The sequence below is a fragment of the Ovis canadensis genome, chromosome 16, assembly GCF_042477335.2.
Source record: "Ovis canadensis isolate MfBH-ARS-UI-01 breed Bighorn chromosome 16, ARS-UI_OviCan_v2, whole genome shotgun sequence".
Taxonomy (NCBI): domain Eukaryota; kingdom Metazoa; phylum Chordata; class Mammalia; order Artiodactyla; family Bovidae; genus Ovis; species Ovis canadensis.
Window position 1 is genome coordinate 23,009,225 of NC_091260.1, and position 26,518 is coordinate 23,035,742.

The window sequence follows — 26,518 nt, forward strand, 5'->3', positions numbered from 1 at the left end:
ACAACAGAAATGTAGTTTAACAGTCAAATATTTTCAACTCTTGCTCCTTCTTTTACCTTTTCCTTCTATGCAAATTTTAACTGTAGTCATATGTAACAAGCATCTGCCTTTCTTATTCACTTTCATAATCCTTCAACTTCAGTCATACCTGCCACTAGTTTTGACCCAATGGAAACCAAGGTCTGAAGAATATCATGAATTCTTTACACTACTAGTTGGCTTCAAACTTTAAAAAGAATTAACAAATTAAGAATGTATAGGGGCTTCTCTGATGGCTCAGTGGTAAAGAATCAATCTGCCAACGCAGGAGACTTGGATTCAATCCCTGATACAGGAAGACCCCACAGGCCGTGAACAACTAAGCCCATGCTCTGCAACTACTGCGCCTGTGCTCCAGAGCCTGGGAGCCACAGCTACTGAGACCGCCTTCTGCAACCACTGAAGCCCATGTGTCCTGGAGCCCCTACTCTGCAACAAGGGAAGCCACCAAAATAAGGAGTCCGCACACCGCAACGAGAGAGTAGCCCCGCTCCCCGCAGCTAGAGAAAGCCAGCACAGCAACGAAGGCCCAGCACAGCCAAAGTACACCAAGTGATTATTTAAATAAACACATAATGTATTAAAAGTTCATTTTTAAAGAGAAAAAAGAGAAGTAGTTACAGGATCTATGCCCGGCATGACAACACGAGGAGCTCTGCTGGCCCTCTCCCCAGTGAAACTGGCAACATTTATTAAAGAGCCACCATTTAAAGCCTCTAGATCTTAAGGGCATAAGATGCGCATATGTTTGAAAAATTGTTGAAAATTCAGTAACAAAGGTGAAAGTCCGTGGTATTTGAACTAAGACTGTTCTCTCCCTCCCTTCAGCTCAGTAAGGCAGAAACTCTACCTCAGACTGCTGCAGCCAAGAAAACTGGGACCCTTCTCCCTGCAGGCCACAGCTGGAGGGCTTTCAGTTCCTGATATCACAAAAATTTGGTACCAGATTATCATAGATAATAGATTAGTATCTATTATGAATATGGACCGAAAAAAAATCCTCCATAAAATACTAGCAAATTGAATCCAACAACATAAAAAAATTATATGCCATGACTAAGAAGAATTTATCCCAGGGATGCAATTTTTTGGTTTAACATCCAATATTCAAATCAATGAGTTACATCATATCAATACAATAAAAGACAACAATTACATGATCATCTCAAGAGGTGCAGAAAGAGCATATGACAAATTCCAACAGTCTTTCATGATAAAACACTCAACACAAAGTAGGAACAGAATGGAACTTTTCAATTTGGAAAAGGGCACCTATGAAAAATCCACAGCTAACATCAAACTTAATGGTGAAAGACTGGATGCTTTTCCCTTCCTATATTCAACACTGTACTGGAATTCTAGACATGGTAATTATAGCAAGAAAAGAAATATGACATCCAGACTGCAATGTGTGATAAAGTGAATTATATCCCCTAGAAAGACACGTTGAAGTCTTAACCCCCAGTACTGTGAATGTGACCTTATTTTGAAACAGGGTCTTCCTACATATAATCAAGTGAAGATGACGTTATAGTGGGTTAGGGTTAGCCCTAATCCAGTCAGACTGCTGTCCTCATAAGAAAAGCAGGCACACAAACAGGGAGAACAACATCATGGGCAATGGAGGCAGGGCTGGATTGTGTTGCCACAAGCCAAGGAATGACTGCCATCACCAGCGGCACCTTGATTTTAGAATTCTAGCCTCTAGAACTATGACAGAATAAGCCACTCAGATCATAGTACTTTGTTACAGTAGCCCTACAAAAGTAATACAGAAAGGCAGAAGTAAAATTACCTCTATTCATATATGCCATGATCTTGTATATAGAAAATGCTAAGGACCCCACTAAAAAACTGTTAAGAATAAATGAGTTGGGCAAAGTTGCAGGATACAAGATCAATATACAAAAATCAAATGCAGTCCTATAAATTTGCAATAAACAAGCCAAAGCTGAAACTAAAGAAAACAATTCCATTCACGATAGCATGAAAAATAAAAATATACTTGCAAATGAAGGAAGCACAAAGCTCATACTCTGAAAACTACAAAACACTGTCAAAAGAAATCAAAGAAGGGCTAAGTAAATGGGAATATATTCCATGTCCATTGACTGAAAGACAACATTGTTATGAAGGCAATACCTATTCCTCCAACTGATCTACAAATTCAATGCAATCCCAATCAGAATCTCAACTGACAAGTTTATAGAAACTGATAAGTTGATTTTAAACTTCATGTGGAATTCCAACAGACCCACAATAGACAAAACAATCCTAGAAACAGAAAAAAACTGTGAGTCATCCTATTTTAAATTCCCAAACTTATTACAGAGCAACAAAAAACAATACAGCCTCTCCAGCATTAAGGCAGACAAATAAATCCATGGAATAGAATTGAGAGTCCACATATCTGCAGCCAACTAATTTTTGACAAAAATAAAAAACTTCAATGGGAAAAGAACAGTTTTTTCAAAGAAATGATGCAACCATTAGACAGTCATATGCAAAAGAATGAACTGGGACTCTACTCTCACACCATATAAAAGTTAACTCAAAATGAGGAAACTCCCTGGCAATCCAGTGGTTAGTACTTGGTGCTTCTACTGCTGGGGACCCGCATTCAAGCTCTGGTCAAGGAACTAAGATCCTGCAAGCCACATGGCATAGCCAAAAGAAAAAACAACTCAAAATGGATTAAAGACTTAAATGTAAAACAGGAGTAAATCTTTAAGACCTTAGCTTTGGGAAAGGATTCTTAGATATGACAGTAAAAGCATGAGACAACAAAAACAGATAAATGGAACTCCAAGTACTCTAAAACACTGTCAAGGATATAAAAAACAACCCACAGAATGAGATAAAACATTTGAGAACCATATATACAATTAGGAACTTATATCAAGAATATAAAAAAATTCTTACAGCTCAAAAAAAAACGGCAAATGGACCAAAATAAATTTTAAATAGGCAAAGATTCCAAACAGACATTTTCTCCAAAGAAGATACAAAAATGTCCAATAAAAGCACATGAAAAGATGCTCAACATCATTCATCATTAGGGAATACAAATCAAAACCATAATGAGGTATCATTTCACACCTACTACTAGGACAGTTAGATCCAAAAAGTAAAATAAAAAAGTCAGGATGTGAAGAAACTGGAATTCTCATATATCACTGGTGGGAATATAAAGTGATGCAGTAACTTGGAAAACAGTCTTCTAGTTACCATATGATACAGCAATTATATTTCCATGAATGTACCCAAGAGAAACGAAAACATATGTCCATACAGAAACTTGGATGCGAATGGTCATAGCAGCATTATTTATAATAGCCAAAAAATGGAAACAATCTATATGTCCATGATCAGATGAATGAATAAAGACCATACTGTGTGTTTATGTCCAGAATGAGAATCTATAGAGATAAAAAGCAGGTCACTGGTCACCTAGATCTAGGGAAGGTTGGAAGGAAATGAGGAGCAACTATCAATGAGCACAAGACTTCTTTTTGAGGTGACAAAAACGTTCTAAAATTGACTGTGGCAATATCTAAAAACCAATGAAATGTATACTTTAAATGGATGAACTGAATGGTGCGTCAACTGTATCTTAATAAAGCTGATTTTTTTTAAAGTTATAAGACTTCACTTATAAAAACAAGTTAAATACCAAGCAAGTGAGCAAGAGTGTGCCAAGCAAGTGAGCAAGAGTGCGCCAAGCAAAAGGCAACTAAGTATGTTTTAGATAATTGAAATTTAGTTTATATTTAATGCATCAGAATTTTAACATAAGTCTAAGAAGATATTAAGAGCTATTTCCATACACAAAAATCTATACTTTTCAAGTGAAATATAAAATCCATAAATTATTCACTAGTTTCTACCATTTACACTTTCAGCTCCTAGAAATAATAATGCCAATCATATAGATTAGGAACTAACGATAAACCTACAGCTTTCAAAATAAACTTTGAGTCTTTTGAAAGTAAACAAAGAATTAGAGGTAAAACATAATAAAATGGATGCTTACAACTGATAATGCATTCAAATTTTCTTCTTGTCTCATTTCTTGAGGAATCACATCCACGTTTGATGAAAGTTGATGTTCAACAACAGTTATGCATCCTACATCTGTGACATTCGTGGGGATTACAAGCTGCCAACATGAACGGTTTCATTATATCATTTTGGCATACCATCACAGGAAAACAAAATGAATCTAAAATAAAATATTAAACTGAAGCAATAATTCACATTCACACACAATTTAAAAACCTAAAATACAGTAATTCTTATTGATTGACATCATCTTGGCAAAAATGAAACATTTAAGGGTTTTGAAGGGTCTGTGATTCTGAGGAACAGAAAGCAAAACATCCAGGACTAGTCTTCTTAGTGCCCAGCATTTTACTTTCCATGACCCCCAACTTGTCCCTACTTTCCCATAATTTCTCTCATCAGTCTGTCAACACTCACAAAATGCTTCCTAAAAACGAGCGGGCTATAGGTACAAGAATACATAGCTCAATAAGACAAGCTGGTCCCTGCCTGCAAGTGAAATTAATTTGTCTTAGTATTGTTATACTCACTACCTTGAGCTGGACCTGAGCTGCAGGGGCTGAGCAAACACAGGCGGTCACACAAGTCTATTTCTACTAATTTAGGCCCCAAACAAATTATACTAGTAATCCTCAGATTCTAATATCGCTAAGAGAAGAGATAATGATCCACCAAAAGCAAAAAACAAGATAAAGTTTCAAGGATTCCAAAGTCAAACTACCTCTTCCATAGTTTCCTCAATCTGAACAGGAACAGGTTCGGGAGATCTGAGACCAATAGGTACAAACACTGGAGCTTTGTTTACTTCTTCAGGAGCAAGATGATAGCTTTCTTCTTCGTAATCAGACTCAAAGTCTTCACCATCATCTTCATCTTCTTCCTGGGAAGCTCGAAGAGTCACCAGCACAGACCTGGAAGCTCTGGGTTCCTTCTTAGAAGTCTTACTCCGACTTCGTTTTGAGCCACGCCCTTTAGGGATGCTCGGTTTAACCTTGCGACGTACTCTCCTTCTACTATGATCTATCTCACGCTCAGAGGCAGAAGAGAGTGCTCTTCTTCGATCCAGAGCAATTTTAGAGTTATCTGGTTCTTTTAACAATTGAGGGGAGCTGGATGTTTAATCAAAATAGCAACATAGTCATTACGTGCACAAGGATGATCATAATGAAATCTCAACTTTTAAAGTGAAATCTCAATTCAAGCCATTAATATAAAATGCTCACCACCCATTCTGTCAACACATGCTGTGAAGAGAATGAGAGGAATTTACAGTTACTAGTTTCTCACTCAAGAGTTAAATCTTATCTAGCTACAAATTTTTCACAGTAAGTTTTTAATTGTGAGCCATTTTTCCCCTTGTTGTTTAAGTGATGATGAAATATAAGACTGGAAATTATTAGAAGAAAAAAGGATAAAGAACATTGGGCCAATAAATATAAAATAAGAGATCAAAAAGTCATATGGTTTATCTTACTAGGTAAACAGATTAGGTTAAAAGAAAAAAGAAGGAAATCCATCACAGCAACATTTATTTAGAACTCAGGCTCCCTTCCACTCTCCTTGAAAACTGTGGGAAAAGGATACCCTTCATTTGTGTTTGTGACTCCACTCAAATTAGCATCCTAGTTATTTAGGAAATACACACTACTCTAGTCAGGTTTCTGCTCATGCCTAATATACTCAATACCCAGAAATTTTAAATGTAGGAAAGAAAAATCTTTCAGAGATTATTTTTAAAAAGTAAATTTGAGTAAATAAAAATCAAAAGTGGGAAAGAAACAGACCTGTCAATAAAGAACAACCCACACTTCTGTTAACAAATCTTTTTACTCTTATTAATAAGTTAGAGTAGGACATCCATAAGGAATATTATTTGTATTTACTATTCTGAAAGCACTTGGTAAATAAAACTTTACCTCGGTTTACTGATACACCGCTTTTCCACAACTGCACACAGAGAATTATCCTCTCCAGTCTTCTCTCCAACACTCCCAGATGGTTCAACTTCGGATTGAGCATCTTTTTTTGCCAATTCAGTCTCCTCGGAACCTACAGAATCTTTTCTTGCTGAAACCTCCAGAGATGTCAGAAACTCAGGTTTTCCCTTAAATTTAAGAATAAACAGCTGATATTATCATGGAAACAATCTGTATGGTAATTTGGTTTGGTAGTTTGGCTTAAAGCACTATGCTTACACACATATACACAACTGATTGGTTTCTAAACTATCAAAATATTAGGAGAGTCAATCAGCTTTCGTGAAAATAGTTAGAATACAAAAAGCAAAATAATTTTTTAAATGTTCTCTTTCATGATATTGATAAAATAGAGCCCACTAATAAAAAATTTTTTTCACACTTACTTTTGGAAGAAGCTGGCTGTCAGAATCTTCATGCTGTGACAAACTATCTTCTGGCTTCCTTGCCTTCCTCTGGTCTGCTCTGTCTTCTTCTATGTCTGATGCTTCTTTCTTACTTTGTGCTCTTCCCAAATTTGGCTTAGCCCTTTGGAACTGTCTTCCTATCATTTGTGGTGGACTAGGAACATACGTTTCATGTCCATGTCTAGAATGAAATACAAATCATGTTGAAGAACCAAAATCAGAATTCCTGTTGATGCAACTGCAGTTAAACAATTCTGGGTACAAACCAATTCTATGTTCAAAGGACATAAATAGGCTATAAAACTAAACATATAAAACAAAACCTCATGTGCTAATATGAAAGAACATTAAAAGCTTTTATAACTTCCACTTAGCTTGAAGAATAGTTTCACATTAATATATTGATATTCAACCTTTTTTAACTTTCACTCATTGATTCTGGAGTGTGGTTTCATGCTACTTTAACTAATTTTCAGAGAAATAACTAGATACAAAACAAAAATGCCAGTTATTGAAGATGGACTTCATAATGACACTTTAAACAAATCCCTCAACTGGGCTCTGAAGCATGAACAAATACACTGGTCCCAACAACCTTGATTCTTCTAGTTCAAAAGCAGATTTGAAAGCTAGAGTCTGTTCTCCCACCACATGCCTGTCAGCTCATAGAAAAGGGTTTATTGACCGCCAATGTCATAAAAATAAAAATAAACCCATATGTATCTGCCAAGTCAGAGAAAGACAAGGTTTTAATATTCAATACAGTAGCCATAGCTCCCAAGGCAAGACAAACAGCTATCCTAAAGTTTCCTGTGAAATGTTTAATAACTGGCAATGATGTGAATTAAGAAGTTTAAAACTAATATAATCTGGATGAAGAAAAACTGGATATGTAAATATCAATCATGAGTTCTCTGAAAGAGCTGCATTAAAGACTAATCTTAAGTAATATTTCTAATAAATTACCTAGAAGACAAAGTAGTTACATTTCTAAATGCTCCAATCCTGCTAAGTTCATCCAGCAGTGAAACACCAAGGAAGTTCATAAGACGTTCTAACAAGGTTATGATGCTAGCTAATACATTCCAGTGTAGGCATTACCAGTGTAGGTATTTGGGAAAACATGTTATATTCAAGTATAAGTAACTTACAATCAAATGTGATTCTACAAAGGTACTTAATTATTAAATATATATATAAGCTCAATCTGCTACTGGGGGTAAAAGAGGTAAAAAACCGCTGGACATAAGAATATGCTCACTTTAAAACTAGACTGCATATATACTCTGAAGAAAGTATCAGGAATGGTAAAGCTCAAAGCTGGAAAGGAGGGTGGGGAACCTCCCTGGCGGTACAGTGGATCGGAACTCACTTGCCAATGCATAGGACTTGGGTTCAATCCCTGGTCTGGGAAGATTCCACAGGCTGGAAAGCACCTAAGCCCATGCACCACAGCTACTGAGGCCTGTGAGCCTAAAGCCTGTGCTCTGCAACAAGAGAAGTCCCCACAGCGAGAAGCCCAAGCACCGCAATGAAGAGTGACCCCCACTCGTCACAGCCAGAGAAAGCCTTCTTGGCAGCAACAAAGACCCAGTGCAGCCAAAACTAACTAAATAAACTAAAAGGGGCGGGTGAGCAAGGGGTTTCCATATAGAAATTTGAAAGTTTGATCTCACTCATTAAAAAGTATGAAGGCTGAGTGTAAAAAGGAATCTGCTAGTCTAAAAGTCATAAATTCTAAAAACATTAAGTTTAAAAACTAACTTGCCAATATTACTTTGGGCAAGCCATTTAAGTCCTCTGGATCTATTATAAATTACAGTCAATCATAAATGAGGTATCAGGAAAGGCTGAACTCAAAGGTCACTAGTCTTTAAAAGCTCATTTTGAGTAAAAATCAAAATCCTGACAGTGGCCCCACATAACCTGTGCTTCTCTCACTCCACTCGGTCTTTACCTTTCATATCACTGCTCCTCTCTTCTCTTCCCATTTCACACTGGCCCCCTTTGCTGGCCCTCAAACATGTCAGACATGATTCTGCCTGAAGTACTTCTCAACTGCTGTTCCCTCTTTCCCCACAGATCCCTTGACTTGCTCCTGCGCTTCATTTAGGGCTTTTCTCCAAGGGGACTCTTGCAATGAAGCATTCTCTTATCACTTGCTAATGAAAATGAAAGACTTAGTCTTAAAAGAAAAACAAATCTAAAAAGGTTTTTCAAGATACACACACACACATAAAGGGAAACAAAAGAAATGACAGAAATTCATACTAAAACAGTAAATGCTTCATGTAAGAAGTCTGCCTTAGTGAAAGACGACTGTATAAAGTTAAGCTAAATCAACAGCATAACTTGTTCAAACAGATGACATCATGCCCAAATCCTACTCTTACAGCTTCACAGAGAGTGAAAAAATGATACAGCACCATCTCTTTTTCATTTCCCAAAAATCAAGTTAATTCCACATAATTAAAGCTAGAATGTTCAAAACTCAGTGTGCGAGTGCTGAAAACGTTCTGGAGGAAAACTAATAAACTCTAAGGACAGCACATAGGGAGTATTTTACAGCACATAGGAAGTATAGGAAGTATTTTACAGTATTCCTATTTATGAATTTTATCAGTCAGTTGTAAATTTCTAAAGATGCAAAGAACTTAAGAACCTCTCCCATAACAGTTTACTTTAAAAATGAGGATGCTTGCCAAACTTCTCAGCTAAGTTATAAACTAAGAGAACACCAGTCCCACAATTCTCATGGTATCTGAAGAAGCAGATTCTTTAAATTTTTACTTATTTTTGGCTGTGCTGGGTCCTCACTGCTGTGCACGGGCCTTCTCTGGTTGCAGTGAGCAGGGCTGCTCTCTAGTTGCACTGCACAGGCTTCTCACTGCGGGGGCTTCTCTCGCTGGGGAGCACAGGCTCCAGGGCACGTGGGCTTTAGAGCGCAGGCTTGGTATTTGCGGTGCACAGGCTTGGCTGCTGTGCAGCATGTGATCCAGAACCAGGGATCGAACCTGTGTCCCTGGACCACCAGGCAAGTCCCAAGAAGGAGATTTAAACTATTCTAATTTCATACTTATTTTTCTTTCATAAAACTTATGAAATGTGAAATTACATAAAACCAATTATTCAAATATCCAACCTTTATCTTTGAAAGGTTTTACGATTTTGATTAAAAGCAAACTCACCTCATCTTTTCATCTAAAACATCTACTTTGTTAATATGAACGTTTTCTAAAAGAACATGGCTCTGGTTTTCAGACATTCTGCCTTCTGACACTTCAGAGGATACAACTTCAATTTCAGTTGCAATTTGAGAATTTGGCTGAAATGAGAAAACTATATTAGTTGTTTTGGGGTTATTTTTTTAGCAACAGAACATACTTCCTAAAATATTTCCATCATTAAGAAAAGTATTTAGGTTTTTAAAATGAAATCGCAAACTTGTGTATGCAATGTTCATGTTTTGCTGCCCAAAACAAAACTGCCAATTCACAGAGAAATTTTCAATTATTGCAGTAATACATTCGTGTAATGCTTTAAAAACTACAGTAACCAATTATTGTGAGTCTCCTTCCCAAAGAGTTCAATAAGTTTGGTTTTAATTGAGGGAGGGAGCAAATAAGGATTACAATCACTTTATTTTAAATGTAGATGTTCCTTGAGCGGAGAAAAAAAGAACAGAAAAACAAGATCTGTTGAAATGGGGCATTAAACTGCCTAAGATTTCTTTCTAATATCAAAAGTTCCATTAATAAGAAATTGATTAAATTGTCATTCAAATTAGTAGAATGTTACCCAGCAGTTAAAAATTATGTAACTTTCTATTTCATGACATGGAAAACCACTTGGTATAATAAGCGAAAAATAGTAAGTCACAAAGTAATATGCATACAATGACTTTATTATATAAATCTATGTAAGTATGCACACGTGCATGCATGGAGATATATTTAGTAAGACATAGCAAAAGGTTTTCAGTGGTTGGCTCAGAGTGGTGAGACTCTGGGGTAATTATTGTATTATTTTGTATTGATTGAACATTTTTGTAATTAATAGGTTTGTTAGTGGGGGAGAGAGGGAATCTATTTTCATTAAAAAAAAAATCCACAATAGTAAATCTGAAACAAAAGTAAACATGTTATGTATTAATTAACTAGAGTAAATATCAGGTGCTTACATTCTAAACCAAGTCTGAGCTACCATTTGATATTCTAATATGCATTAAAGAGCTTGATTTAATTACACAGCAATAACTCACCACAGTCAGGAATTTCTCTCCAGTTTCATCTTTTTGTAGCGTCTTTTCTTCCTTAGTTGTTTCTTTGGTTTCACTTTTTTCTATTACTTGCCTCTGGCCCACCTTTCTTAAGTTTGGTCTGGGTCTCTGAAGTCGACCCCTTACTAGTGGAGCAGATTGGATAACCCTTTCCTTTATTCCTTGTTCAAAAGTGTTTATATTATGAGTCCTAGAAAAGGGGACAGGAGAAAAGAGAGAAAGCTTGATTGTAAAAAATGAAAATTACTGTAAAAATACAAAATTTAAACCTAATAAAACTATAAAAACATTTTGTATAGTAAAGGAAAATTAAATTACTTTCTGATTATATCTCATTTTATTAAAAAAAAAAAAAGTTATTTCAATTCTCAAAAGGTAGTGAGGTTACCTACAATATCCAAACTCATAGTAATAGAAAGTACGACGGTGGCTGCCAGGGACTGGAGAAAGGGGCAATGGGAAATTCCTCTTTACTGGGAATAGAGCTTCAGTTTGGGAAGAAAAATGTTCTGGAGATAAATGGTGGTGATGGTGTACAATACGCTGATGATGGACTTAATGCCCCTGGACAACACACTTAAAAACGGTTAGATAGTAAATTTTATATGTATCTTTGTTGTTGTTTAGTCGCCAAGTCGTGTCTCTTCCCTGACGCCACGGACTATAGCCCACCAGACTCCTCTGTCCATGGGATTTTCCAGGCCAAGAATACTGGAGTGGGCTGCCCATTTCCTTCTCCAGGGGATCTTCCCAACCAAGGGACCAAAACCGCATCTCCTGCATTGGCAGGCGGATTCTTTACCACTGAGCCATTGGTGAAGCCCATATGTACCTTACTAAAAATTTTAAAGACGTAATGAATACATATCTTATACACACATATTTTTTAAATTCATTGCTTTGCATAAGATTCTAAGCAGCTAACAGTGAATACAAGCAGGCAAGTGTTAAAACGTGTTGAAGTAAAACTGATTTTCTATTTTAGGCAGTCTGCCACATGAATAAAAAATAAACCAACTACTCCTGATACTCACTTTTAAACTACACTAACACATCTTAAAAAAAATGAATACTTGAAATGATTCTATTTTAGATTTTTTAAAAACTACCACTTTTTACCCCATAGAGACAACTAATTTCTTTTCCTGGGCTTGTGTAGACTGAGACTCCTCTTTAGATTCACAAGAACTCAAAGGTGAAAGGTCCTTTTCAGTCTGCACACATGGTAATATCACAGTTTCCTCTGGACCGTGATCTAATTTGTCTTTCTCTCTTGATGTCATTAGAGAAGCCACATCCTAGAAGGTAGATAAAAAAAATTTCATCGAGGGTTGGTAAAAGTATAGGGAAATAACTTTAATAAACGATTAGAAGAACAAATTGATACAGTCTTTATAGACAATAGGGCAGTATCAATCAATAATTCCCAGCAATTCTACTTCTAGAAATGTATCTTATAAAAACATTCAAATAAGGACCTAATAAATTATAACAAGGATATTTATTGTAGCAATATAATAGCTCCCCAAAAAAGAAAAGAAAAAAAACTGGAAATAAGACAAATCAGTAGGCAACTGAATAAATTATAATTTCTTTACAATGTAATAGTACAGTGACTTAAAAGAAGTTTAACTTGTATATACTGATCCAAAAAGATGTTCACAATATTGTACATGAAAAAAAATTATAAGATATGATGCTATTTTCAGAAAACAATGAAAATACCAACATTCTATTATTTATAAAAATAAGTATCTATACAGAAAAGTTTAGGTAGATATATTTAAAATTGCTACTTGGGATTAACTTGGGAGGAAGAGATGGAACATTATAAAGGACTAACTTTTTAGATGATTTTTTTTTAATTTGAAATTTTTATAATTAGGTAAAATAATCAACAAAAAGTGATTTAGAGGGTTGAGGAGGGGGTCATGCCATGTAGCTTATGGAATTTTAGTTCTTCAGAGACTGAACCTAGACCCTCAGCTGTGAGAGCACAGAATCCTAACCACTGGACTGCCAGGGAATTTCCATGATTTATCTTTTTTAAATATAAGATTAGAAGGAAAAAGCCCAAATGTTCAAGTATAGTAAGAATTAAGTTTAGCTGTAAAACAACTTTAATTCAAAAAAGTACTTTGTAAGTTTACAGCACTCAACTTATCAGTGTGAATGTTTCATTTCAAGGTTTCTAATGCTGTATCATACTTGATCTCTTATAGACTACGTTAATCAAGTAAATAAAAATCATCTCCTTTAACTCATATCAAGCTTTTAACTTTGTATTTCACTTTCACAACAGAGCGAAATAAAGAGGGATTGTCATTCTCAATTTCCCTGTGAAGAAAGTGGCCGCATTATATGGCTTATGGTCACATAATGAACTTTGGGTCACATAATGTAGCTCAGTAACTTGAACTACAGCTGGGGCTTCTTAAAATTCTTCCCCTTATATTTGTCCATCATCAGAGATTTGAGATTCTTACAAAAACCATGTGGAATAATGAGGTACATTAAGTACAGCAACGATAATATCAAACACAGTAAAAATTACATGAGAAGGACTTCCCTGGTGGTCCAGTTGTTACAAATCCACCATCCAGTGCAGGGAACTCAAGATCCGATTCCTGACCAGGGAGCCAAGACCTTGTATGCCTCGGTGCAACTAAGCCCATGCACTGTGACTAGAGAGAAGCCCACAAAAATCCCACGGGCTGCAACTAAGACCCAACGCAGTCAAACAAATACATTTTCTAAAATAACATGAGAAGATATTTGCAAACTTTCACTCCAAATGTTTTCTTTTAATAACTGTAATAACTAAAACAGAAAACCTCCATTTTAAATAACACTCACATGTTGAGAAGGGAGAGTACTCATTTGTTCACAGTTCTGCTGTATCACAACCGTCTCTGTTTCATCAGCTTCCACCTCCTTCCCAGGTGCATGCTTTTCTGCTTTCGTAGTCTCTCTTTTTGAAGCTGCTCTTGCTAAGTTTGGTTTAGGTCTTTTGAATCTACTTCTCACAAAGGGTGTCAGCTTAACTTCACATGGTGTCTGTTCTTGAGGAAGAGATTTGCTTTTGGAACAAGGATTATCAAGCTTTAGGATGAAATAAAGGGGCAGTGGGAGTGGGGTCTTAGGACAACCTTAGAGACTGGCAGTAAATATTTAATTCTAAGTTTTAACAGGAAAGCAAATCGGACTATTTAGTAGATCCTGAAAAACATGAGTGGTACAATCCAGGAATAAGCCCAGAAATTCTATCATCTTTGCACAAAGAAAATACAGGTTTGTTGACTTAAAAGTATGTGTTACACACAATTTTGTATGTTGGTGATTCTCACAATCTACTGTCAAAATGACCTCAAACCTCTCCCAGTTTTCCCCCAAACCAGCTTAAAATTTTCAACACTGTGCTACAGATGGTATGTCTTAAAACCTTAGTTTAACATAATCTGCAAATATAACTTTCTATCTTTCTCTTCAAAAGCACACAGACCTATATACTTGTACCTTATATTAACATCTGAAAACTGCTCTGGAACACTTGGAGGTCGCATCCTCTGGTCTTCTATTTTATCAAGCTCAGAAGACTGAGAAGAAATGTTCAAATGACTCAACTGACTTGACACTTCCTTTTCAGAATTTTTTTCTTCTACAGATGTATGAACCACAGCAGATAGCACTTCCCTGACCAAGTCCTGGAAATAAATCAGCACATATACTGGGTTGGCCAAAAAGTTCGTTCAGATTTTTCTATGAGAAAAGAGCTTATGGTAAAACCGAAATCAACTTCTTGGCCATGTCATACATTTCAAACAAAAGCCTATATATTCTATTGTCTTTAAAAATACAGAAGTTTGGAGGTTTTTCATTTTTAAATAAAATGAAATTTAATTTACAAATGTTGAAACACAGAATTTAGGAGTCTTTCTATATATTGCACATTATGTTTTTTCCAAATTACAAATGCCATTACCTATCTAAAAAAGAGTTAGAAAACTAGAAAATGTTAGAATATCTTCAACTTCAATGAACTGGAAACTTTTAATAAAAGGAACTTTTAAAAGTAAAGTGAAATGAGGTGGGGCAGGAAATAAAGAGAAAACCTGATACAGGTACGGTCAAAAGACAATTCCACTGTATGTTCATACCAGCGTTAGCACCAATTCAGTCCAATTTCCTATACTCCTTTTATCTAAGAGTAACTTTAAATTGACATTAAGAACACTAACTTCTCCACAATTAAAAAATTTTAGTGATTTTATATGTTATTGGATTTAAGGGCAATAATCCTGGAATTACTTTGATAACTTTTCTCCAAAATAACTATTCAAAAGATATTTTTAAAGGACAGAAAAATACATACTCTCTTAGTCAGTGAAGGCACAGTGCTGGAGTCACCACTGCTGGCCTGCAAGGGATCTGCCTCAGCTCGACTTGAGGTCCCAGTCTCCTCTGGTTCTTTTTCCCTTAGGGAAATGTCTATTTTTTTTACGTTTTTCAAATCTGCCACGCTTTTCTCAATCTCTTCTGATCTGCTTTTCGTCAAGGAAATTTCTTTTCCAGTGTCTCTCAAATCTGCCTCTATTTCCTCAATGGCAGCCACCTTTGCTGATGCTTTCTCCATCAGGAAAATGTCTGTCTGCCCAGTTTCTTCCACACCAGTCTCTCTTTCCCCTGTGGCACTGATCCCCAGTAATATCTTTTCCCTTGGGGAAATTTCTATTCCAATTTCTTTCAAATCTATATCCATTTCATCACCTACAGTTTTGACCTCTGAGGCATTTTTTTGTGTAGATATTTCTCTTCCATCAGTTTCTTCTAGACCTGTCTCTACTTCCTCAGCAGCACCAGGCATCTCTGCTATCTCCTCATTTGGGGAAATTTCTCTCTCAGTTTTTTTCAAATCTGTTTCTACCTCACAAATAGTATCAACTTCCTCTGAGACATTTTCCTCTAGGGACATTTCTCTTCTTTCAGTCTCTTCCAAATCTGTCTTTCTTTCCTCTGTGGCCTCAGTCACCACTGTTATCTCCTCCCCTGGGAAAATCTCTCTTCTGGTTTCTTTCAAATCTGTCTCCATTTCTGCAGTGACATCACTCATTTCTGGCATTTTCTCCCTGGCAAAAATGTCATTTTTTCCAGTTTCTCTCGAATCTGTCTCTAGTTCCACAGAGATATCAATCATTTCAGGTATTTCCTCCCTGGGAGAAACGTTATTTTTTCCGGTTTCTTTCAAATCTGTCCCCATTTCTGCAGTGACATCAATCATTTCTGGTATTTTCTCCTTGGGAGAAATGTCATTTTTTCCGGTTTCTTTCAAATCTGTCCCCATTTCTGCAGTGACATCAATCATTTCTGGCATTTTCTCCCTGGGAGGGATGTCATTTGTTCCAACTTCTTTCAAATCAGTCTTCATTTCCACAGTGACATCACTCATTTCTGGTATTTCCTCCCTGGGAGAGATGTCATTTTTTCCGGTTTCTTTCAAATCTGTCCCCATTTCTGCAGTGACATCAATCATTTCTGCCATTTTCTCCCTGGGAGGGATGTCATTTGTTCCAACTTCTTTCAAATCAGTCTTCATTTCCACAGTGACATCACTCATTTCTGGTATTTCCTCCCTGGGAGAGATGTCATTTTTTTTGGTTTCTTTCAAATCTGTCCCCATTTCTGCAGTGACATCAATCATTTCTGGCATTTTCTCCCTGGGAGGGATGTCATTTGTTCCAACTTCTTTCAAATCAGTCTTCATTTCCACAGTGACATCACTCATTTCTGGTATTTCCTCCCTGGGAAAGATGTCATTTTTTCCGGTTTCTTCCAAATCTGTCTCCATTTCTGCAGTGACATCAATCATTTCTGGTACTGTCTCCCTGGGAGAGATGCCATTTTTTCTGGTTTCTTTCAAATCTGTCTCCATGTCTGCAATGATAGGACTCATTTCTGGCATTTTCTCCCTGGGAGAGATGTCATATTTTTCAGTTTCTTTCAAATCTGTCTCCATTTCTGCAGTGACATCACTCATTTCTGGTATTTTCTCCCTGGGAGAGATGTCATTTTTTCCAGTTTCTTTCAAATCTGTTTCCATTTCTGCAATGACAGCAATCATTTCTGGTATCTTCTCCATGGGAGAGATGTCATTTTTTTCGGTTTCCTTCAAATCAGTCTTCATTTCCACAGTGACATCACTTATTTCTGGCATTTTTTCCCTGGGAGAGATGTCATTTTTCTCAGTTTCTTTCAAATCTGTCTCCATTTCCACAGCGACATCACTCATTTCCGGCATTATATCCCTGGAAGAGATGTCTTTTCTTCCAATTTCTTTTAAATCTGACTCCATTTCCTTAGTAGTATTAGTCTCCACAGGTTCCTTCTCCCTTAGTGAGGTTTCCAGTGTTGCAGTTTCTCTCAAAGCTGCTGTCATCTCCTCAGAGGCAATTACCTCCTTTGGTACCTCTTCCTTTGAGGAAATTCCTCTTCTTCCAGTTCTCCTCCCTAGATTTGGCTTTGGTTTCTGAAATCGAGTCTTTGGAATTCGAACATCTTTATTTGCTCTATTATCCTCCTGAATACTAAAAAAAAAAAAAGAAAGAAAGAAAACACAATCAAATTTTAAACCTGTCAACTGAAGATGTGATCATTAAGAAACAACTACTGAAAAATCAGGAACTCTCAAATTAACAAAAAAAATTAATGAAGCACCAGGACTCTTTGGGCCAAATTTTAAAATAAAAGGAGAGAAAAAAAATTCCATTCTTGGAAATTACAGTAAGTTCTAAAAATAATTAAATCTATCAATAAGGTCAATGAGTGAAAGTGTGTTAGTCACTCAGTCGTATACAACTCTTTGCAACCCCATGGACTACAGCCCGCCAGACTCCTCTGTCCATGGAATTCTCTAGACAAGAAGACTAGAGTGGGCAGCCATTCCCTTCTCCAGGGGATCTTTCTGACCAAGGGATTGAACCCAGGTGCTTCGCAGGCAGATTCTTTACTGTCTGAGTCTCCACAGAAGCCCTAGGTCAATTAGAATAATGGCAAATTGGGCCTGAATAGTCTCTCGCTAACTGTCATCCACATCAGTGTTAGCAAATACCTACTGAGAAAGACTCTTCCATTCTCTACTTGGAGTTAAATCAGTTTGTATCTGCTATCCCTACCTTTTCACTCTTACTATCCTTTATCCAGACAGATGCCTGGATAAGAGTTAAAGAACTCATTTATATGGTCAGAACTAAACAAGATCTCAAGTAGCTGGATGGAGGTATAATTTGAATAAGATACAGTCTTATGACTAAAAACTAAGTCTATCCCTCCTCACTTTTTAAAAACAATTCAAACTGAGATTTCCTGTATAGTCATTTCTCTAAAAGCTTGTGATTTCATAATATAAACTGGGAATGAAACAAAAGAGAAAATAAACAACATCTTGCAGTCTGCTGAATGCTACTGGGCACCTAACAATCATTACCTACTACAAGTACCTGATTTTTCAAAAAAGCAGCAGCACACTCTGTTTTGTGCTTTATCATAGTAATAGGTGGTAAAACCAATAAAAATATAGAACTGAATGAAAAACCACCTAGTGACTGGTTAATATTTTGATCTCCTAGGCCTTTTTTTGGTGTAGATATTTCTCTTCTTTCAGGCTCTTCTAAATCTACTTCCTCAGTGGCATCGATCAACTCCAGTATCTTCTCCCTTGGGGAAATCTCTCTTCCAGTTTCTTTCATATCTGTCTCCATTTCACCTACATTATTGCCCTTTTCTGGGGCATTTGCCTGTAGGGATATTTCTCTTTTTTTCAGTCCCTAAATTTTTTTCAACAGTGACAGGCTGTAATTAATATTTGTATCAGAGATATGTAATAATACAATTGTTCAGCCTTCCCAGGTGGTTCAGTGGTAAAGAGCCACTGCCTGCCAGCGCAGGAGATGCAGATTCAATTCCTGGGTCAGGAAGATCCCCGGAGAAGAAAATGGCAACCCACTCCAGTATTTTTGCCTGGGAAATCCCATGGACAGAGAAGCCTGGTGGGCTACAGTCCATGGAGTCGCAGAGTCAGGCACAACTTAGCAACTCAACAGCAGCAGCAGTGCAGTTGTATGTTTAGGGGCTCCACCCAGAATTTCTATGGCAAAGCAGGTTGGGGATATAGGGAGGGAAGTAAGACGCAAAGGAATAAAGAAAGAAGAGAGGAATAAAGGAATTTTTTTGTCTTATAACAGAGACCTTTTGAGTAGTTCAGGAAACCTAGCTTTTACTCATAGGTTAGGTAGTATTTAAATGGGTTCATATAGCTTTAATACAGTATACAATAGGCCAAACTGTGAATGCAAAAATTGGTAAAATATAAGTAACTGCTGAAACTAGATAGTAGGTACACAGGAATCTGTTATTCTGTTCTCACTACTTTTGTGCACTGAATATTCCCAAAAAGAAAAAAAAATTTAAAGCATACTAATAGTTCTGTTGATCTAGTCTGGTATCCTCCAGAGGAGAAATAACAAATACAGAGAACTCTGGCTGTAAAAAGGTATCAATTTATACATATAAGTATTACATATGATTTACATATGTGTGATCAATCTAAGTCTAAAGAAACCAATACTAAAGTAAGTAGCATTTTCACATTTGGATATAGACATATAACTTAATATGCTTCTCAAGTGACATTATTAATAACTTTCCATGTTATTAATAACTCAAGGTCTAATTTGTGATGGGTAAAATTCATCAAAATACCCATACCATAAGTGAGAAATCAACATGAAGGCAGTGAGATAAACTGCCTTGAAAGGTGAATGTATGTTTGCAAATATTATGTAACTTGGTAAACAGTAAACAAATCAATCTGATTTGCTATTGTTTTTAAAAAATGTTTGATAATTTCTAAAACTTTACACATAATTCAAATATTATATCATCAATAAGACGATGCTTACCTCAGACATTCATTAACAGCCTTGGGCTCATCTGACTGCACATTTTGAAAGGAACTGTCTTTTTTTTCAGGTAGTGATGCAATGTCTTCACACTCAAAATTTTCACATGATTGATCTTCTATCTGTTCAGGAGTCTTAATAAAACAAACACATTTTTTAGAAACTTTTAGGTCTTAGAATGAAACACCCATTTATAAAAGATTTCATTGAAAATTATATACAATTTGAGTACAAGGAAAATGGTAAACATTTTAAAACTGTAAAATGATATTCAAGGGGCACTTTTTTTTTCGGGCTGGGCTGTATACCTAACAGATCTTACCCAGGTCCCCAGTAGCAGAAGCACAGAATCCTAACCACTGGATCACCAGGGAATTTCCTAAGAGGCACTTTTTAATGTTTTTTTCTTAAGATATAGAAAATTTCATAAGCCACACCTTTTATCTCATCTCAAAGCCCCTATTCTTTTCTTCCCAGTCAGAAAGCAAGTAATCTGTTAAAATTATTCCTTGGGTTCTGTCTTTCTAAATCTTTTGGATTATTATAATCACATTAGAGACCTTGGGAATTACTACAAAAGAAATTCCAATCTCAAACCATACCAATTTTTACTCTTATCACAAAGATCAGTTATTATGTAAATATCTAAAATTTATAATCTTTGTTGTTGGAATATTATATAGGGAGCTTTTAACATTCTATTTTGTTTAAGTCGGTGTTAAAATTCAGACACCTACCTATATTTTTGAAAGAGAAGTATAATCCTGTAATTCCCTTCAAAGGGGAAGTGTAATCACACCTGCTGAGTGATGAGGGAAAAAGGCAAGTCCAAACATGCACAAGGTAAAAGCAGATGATTCACCACATAAACGCTTAAAATCCACAGAGCTGAGAGCTAAGTGACTTCACGTCAGCAAAGCTTCTGGCTATGACATACGGGCATTAAATTTAAAGAACAGTGTAGATAATTGTATAGTACTGATGTTTTAAAACGGGAGATGAAAGGAGGCTTAAGTTTTGTTTAGCAAAAAACTGGAGGGCATCAGAGTACTTACATTTCTGTTGATGCAGGATTCATTTTCATTCTTTTCTATACTGGCACCGGGCTTTTCCTGTGATGTAAGAGTTCCTTTTCTTTCAGCAGCTTTACCTACATTTGGTTTTGGCCTTTGTAATAAGCCCCGCATTAGTCGTGCAGGTCTGAAAGCCTTTGGTTGATCATCTTCCTGCAGACAAGTTTTTTCACTCAAACTAGAGTAATTACAAAGGAATAAAATCAATGGTTATTCTGAAGTCACATAATTACTTGTATATCACAGAGAGACTTATTTTCAGTACTTTCTCCCAGGTACAAATAAGTAAACCATTTGGAAATACAAAATAATTCACAAGTGTCAAGAATATCTGCAAAGATACACATACCTCTAATATCTTAACTCTCTAGAACAGACACAGTCCTAGAAGCATGACAATAAAAATGCATTTTTTCACCACAGAATTGGAAAAAATCTATACCTGACAAGTATGGAATATTATTACCCACTCAGGATACCACTGAGTAACATACACCTTCAGGGTATTAGACACAGATTATGGCATGAATACACAGTTCTGAATCCACTGGTTCAGATTTATATTGGACCAAGACCTATTCTAGTTCTCACTCCACGTTAAATATCCTGTTGTTTTTTTGTTTTTGGCCACACCGAGCAGCATGTAGGATCTTAGATCCCCAACCAGGCACTGAATGTGTGACCCTGCAGTGGAAGCACAGAGGCCGAACCACTGGACTACCAGGGAATTCCCCTAAACATGCCCTTTTGAAACCCCTTGCTATAAATAAAATTATCCATCATCATACTTCTTAACCATTAATTTATCTAACAAGATTTGCTTAACTAGTGGACCCACACCATAATTTATTTAAGCATATTTATTATGCTTGTAACACCAAGCATAAATAGCATTATTAAATGTTTCAACAATCCCTATAATTAAAAATGAACTTAATTACACTAGCTGAAAATAAAATTCAGACATTAGGAAGTAGAAAACAAGGCATTACAATCATTCCTAAGAGTTACTATTTTTATCCTATTTCCTAAATACTTACTTAGATACAGTATCAGGTTCTCGGTTCCCTTTCTCTGTATTCTCCATTCCAGAAATACCATCCTTTTCCATGGGACTCTACAAATTTAATTTTTATATTTAATCTACTTAACATAAAAACTTTTAATAAATAAATAAGTGGAAATAACAAAATTTCTCTTTTTTGTACTTCTAATTATTAGAAGAGTTGTTAAAATCATAAACACAGGTGAGAACATTTTAAACATATAATCTCATACATTACTAATAGAAGCACAAATTGATATATCCTTACCAATATCTATCAAGAGCTTTAATAATGTTTATATTCTTTGACCCAGTAATACAATTTCTTAGATGCTACTCTAAGAAAATATTTAGACAAAGACTTAAGTTCAAGGATGGTCACTGGAACACTATGCAAAACAGCAAATACTATAAACTGACAAATATCCAATAATGAATAAACGGTTAAATAAATTTAGTTACACTCACTGATAGAATATTATGAAATGATGAATTCACTAAAAATCATGTTTTCAAAAGACATTTAATGATGTGAAAAAATATTTATGAAATGTTAAAATACCAAAGTATACAAAACTGAATTAACAATACTACTCAACTTTGTAAAAAAAAAAAGTTGGAAGGATATATCCTAAAACGGTTGCATGGGATTAAACAATTAATTTCTATTTTAATTTTTACATAAGTCTGTATTTTCCCAATTTTCTAGAACTTAAAAACATCTTATGAGAATATAATAATATAACTACATTATAAAAAGTATGGAAAGATTTCACATAAAAGGAAAAAAGCAGACTAAAATTCAAAGAATTATTTTAGCAAAAATAAAGCATTTTTAATAATATAATACTGGCAAAGATATAATGAAGCAAACATTCATAATGCTTACAGAAATGTAAATAGATTTTTGGGGGGACCGCTGCATGGCTTGTGGGTTCTTAATTCCCCAGGCAGGCAGTGAAAGCACCGAGTTCTAACCACTGGACTGCCAGCAAGTTTCTAAGATTCTTTTTTTTTTTTTTTTGACTGTCAGTTTGTTAATACATAACAAGAGCCAAAAATACATTTTAAATACTATGGCCAAGTAATCCCTACCACCTCTAGAAATTTATTCTTTGCTATTTACAAAACTGCTTTTACTTATAGAGTTTAAAAAAAATAGAAACAACCTAAACACCAAGAAATGGCAGGTAAAGTAATAATAATGTTCATCTGATGCAGCTATTAAAAAGATCAACTAAAAAAAGAAAACGACTAACCCCAAGAGAGTATAAATTAATAGTTTCAGAGAAACAAGTCTTAAATGTAATATATGTTATAACTAAAAAATACAGAAATGTTTATTTTCATAAAAAGAGAAAATCTATCTGTGTTTAGAAAAGAGAGTTGTGGGTATAATTTCACTATAGCTGGTTTAAAAAATACTTTTAATAAAAATCTTATATAAGTAAACAAAAGATAGCTTTATCACTACTAAGGATGTTCAAAATGATATATCTGACATTCTAAAGAAAAGGTATGAGGCTAGTAAGACAATTTATTAATGTGTGAATTTCTTATATCTTGGCTTTATTATCATTTACATTGTAATTACAAGTTAAACATTTTTATTCCCAACTACTTAGTAAAAAAACTTTATAATTTTAATTTCCCTTATGCCTCTTATTCCATACCTTTTCAACAGGAGTTTCTTTATGTAAACTCTTGTCCTCTGCATCTGTTTTACCTCGTGAAAGAACTGATTTCTTCCCAACTGCCCTCGATAAATTGGGTTTAGGTCTCTGGAGTCGTCCTCTTGTCATTGGTTTAATAGTTTCTGTTTGATCAGGTTCCCTAGAAAATTAACATCCTTCAAATTTTACCAACATGCAGACATATTAAATAAATTCTGGAAAATTCTTTAAAAATTCATTTAGAGCTAGAAAAGAACTCTTTTAAGCTTACTTACAATAAAAGTAGCAAAGAAAACTGAACAAGAGCACTGAAAGATTACTAATTTGTTTTATCAGATATTTATAATACTCAGCATCGATAATTAAAATATTGTGGTACTAATACATGAATAACATAACTGAAACAAAAAAAAGATAACTTGAAAATACATAAGATTTTAGCATACAATAAGGTTAGCATTTCAAAATAGAATGAAATGAACACAAAAGTAATGCATCTTTTTAATAAATATTCAACTAAATGGTGACAGGAAAACTAGTAATACTAGGGAACAAAATAAGTTTCATCCCTTGCATTGTACTTGCAATATATTCCAAATGAATCAAAGATTTAAGTCAAACCACAGAGAAAAAAATGAATCAATTCTTTTATAAATTTGAAACAGGATAAGCCTTTCTAAAACTTGATTAAAAAATCAGGAAATCAGGAGCCATAAGAGGAAAAAAAAAGAAAAGGAGAAAGAGAGAGAGAAATCTGACAATATAAAAACAAAAAGCTTTTACATGGCCAAAAGATATGTTGCAAGTCAAACTACAAACAGGCATGTTTTACTACTCATATTACGAGAATAACCTCTCTAAAATGTAAAGGCCTCCTACAAAATAACACCAATAATAACTCATTAGAAAACTGGACAAAGGGTATGAGCTCACAAAAAAAAAAAAATAATAAAGATAGGTTTGAAATGTGAAGAGATGCTCAATTTCACTCCCAAAGAGAAACATACTGAATACCAATTAAAAGTAGAGCAAGTAAGCACAAATGTGAAAAGATATTAAGAATCAGAGACTCTAAGGGGAATCATATACAAATGTTCATTATTCCATTCTTTTGACATTTCGTTAGGTACAGAAAATTTTTAAATAAGCAACTGAAGGGAAAAAAAATAAAAAAATTACACACGCCTGGTCAAAAAGGAGGAGGAGGTAGATATATCATACTGAGACACTATTTTATTTTACAATCTATCAAGACTGGCAAAAATCCAAGTTTGTAACACTGTTGGTAAGGCAGAGATTTCTTATGTTGTTAGTGGAAATATAAACTAGGATAACTCCTAGGAAGAGCATTTTGGAAGTGTCTATTAAAATCACAAATGTATATAAATGTACACACACTCACATACAAATATATCCTTTGGGTTAGCAATTTCATGTTTGAAACTTAACCTACAAATACACTGCACAAAGGTGAAAGGGCAGAGGTATAAGTTTCTAAGCACTGCCTGTAAAAACAACATATAGAGTCATCAGCAGGGCACAGATAATATAAACTGTAATTCATCCATACAACAGAACAGTATGCAACTATAAAAAGAATAAAGAAGGCCTTTATGTAAAGATATGAGGATATAAGACAAAAACTTGCAAAACAGCAAGTATACTATGCTACCACTAAGTTTGTGAAAAGAGTAAAAAAAAAATATGGACTTTGTGTATTTGTATTAGCTTTAATGTCAGTTGTTTTTTTTTTTTTTTGGTTGTGTTTTCATTTTTCAATCTCTGAAAGAATGTCAGAAATAAGTAACACTATTTACTTGTTAGGGTAAATGGGGCCATGGTAGAAGAGATAATTCACTGTGTAACTTCTTGTACTTTTGAATGTTTGAACCCCAGGAATATATTGCCTATTCCAAAGACTAGTTTCTATTTTTACTGGAAAAAAAGTAAGTCTTGGGAATTACCTGCAGTCCAGTAGTTAGGACTTTGCACTTTCACTGTGGAGGGCACAGGTTTGATCCCTGTCCGGGGAACTTAGATCCCACAAGCCACTCGGCCAAAAACAATTTAAAAAAACAAATAAATTTGATTCTCAATGTGACCATGCTTTACTGAAAATAAAAATTCATAAACTAAACAGCTGTTAAGCCCATCAGAGGAGTTATAAAGGAGACAAAAAGGAAATCTGAATTTTTTAGATATCTTTTCAAAGGAAAAGTCTTGCAGTGCTTTTATTGTTTTTACTGAAGGTATTAATTTAACCACTATTTTCACACTAGCAAGCATAACACATAATCTCTTTGAAGTATCAATATCAAAATCTACTACTTTGACAACAGGTATGAAAAATAACTCAGACCAAGTAAATCTCACAGCAAATATTTAGGTTTCTAAATTATTTTAGAATTTCATTGTAAGTTACCACTTTGCTATAACTCCTATATATCAGATATAAAAGATAATCTTTCTGTAATAAAATATAAAAACTTTGATGTCCCTCAGGCCACAGTACAATTACATACTAAATGGTCTATGCTGCTGCTGCTAAGTCACTTCAGTCGTGTTGAGAGGGTAACAGGCAGGAAGGCCAGGGGTCTCCAAGTGGAGGAAATAGCCTGCAAGTGTCAGACATTTTATCTCTCTTAAGTGGCAGGAGGAAACAAACTAGAGATCTTTTTTCCTTGTCTATACAAATTTAAAAGGAGGTTTCTCTTAAAATTCGGTGTTGCCATGACACCTAATTTCACCTGAAGTTAACTATTCTCAAACCTAGAGATAACCAATGCCTTTTTCTTATGGAAATGTTTATCTTAAGCTATGCTAATGTGCTATGCATTTACCCCAAACTCTGTCTTCAAGTCGGTTCCGCCTTTTGGGCTCAGAACCTACTTGATAAACCAGTATGTTATACTGTTCCTCTAATCTATGTAAATGAAGCTATTTGTATGGTGATCTGCCCTTCTTCAAGATTCAAGTTAATCCTTTTATGGCCCAAGATAAACCATTTAGT

General features: G+C 35.2%; 1 protein-coding gene across 1 annotated transcript in view; it reads right to left on the bottom strand.

Moving 5' to 3' along the window:
- The window catches only part of BDP1 (BDP1 general transcription factor IIIB subunit), a 99,891-nt gene that overhangs the window by 27,300 nt on the left and 46,073 nt on the right, over positions 1-26,518 (bottom strand). The window contains exons 14-27 of the mRNA XM_069556219.1: positions 23,509-23,668; positions 21,831-21,907; positions 20,773-20,968; positions 19,718-19,851; positions 15,136-17,344; positions 14,280-14,467; positions 13,620-13,842; positions 11,883-12,061; positions 10,746-10,953; positions 9,673-9,809; positions 6,464-6,665; positions 6,018-6,205; positions 4,823-5,210; positions 4,073-4,198 (exon numbers count right to left, since the gene is read on the bottom strand). Coding sequence (XP_069412320.1) covers positions 4,073-4,198; positions 4,823-5,210; positions 6,018-6,205; positions 6,464-6,665; positions 9,673-9,809; positions 10,746-10,953; positions 11,883-12,061; positions 13,620-13,842; positions 14,280-14,467; positions 15,136-17,344; positions 19,718-19,851; positions 20,773-20,968; positions 21,831-21,907; positions 23,509-23,668 — 4,615 coding nt within the window. The remainder of the gene's footprint in view (positions 1-4,072; positions 4,199-4,822; positions 5,211-6,017; positions 6,206-6,463; positions 6,666-9,672; positions 9,810-10,745; positions 10,954-11,882; positions 12,062-13,619; positions 13,843-14,279; positions 14,468-15,135; positions 17,345-19,717; positions 19,852-20,772; positions 20,969-21,830; positions 21,908-23,508; positions 23,669-26,518) is intronic.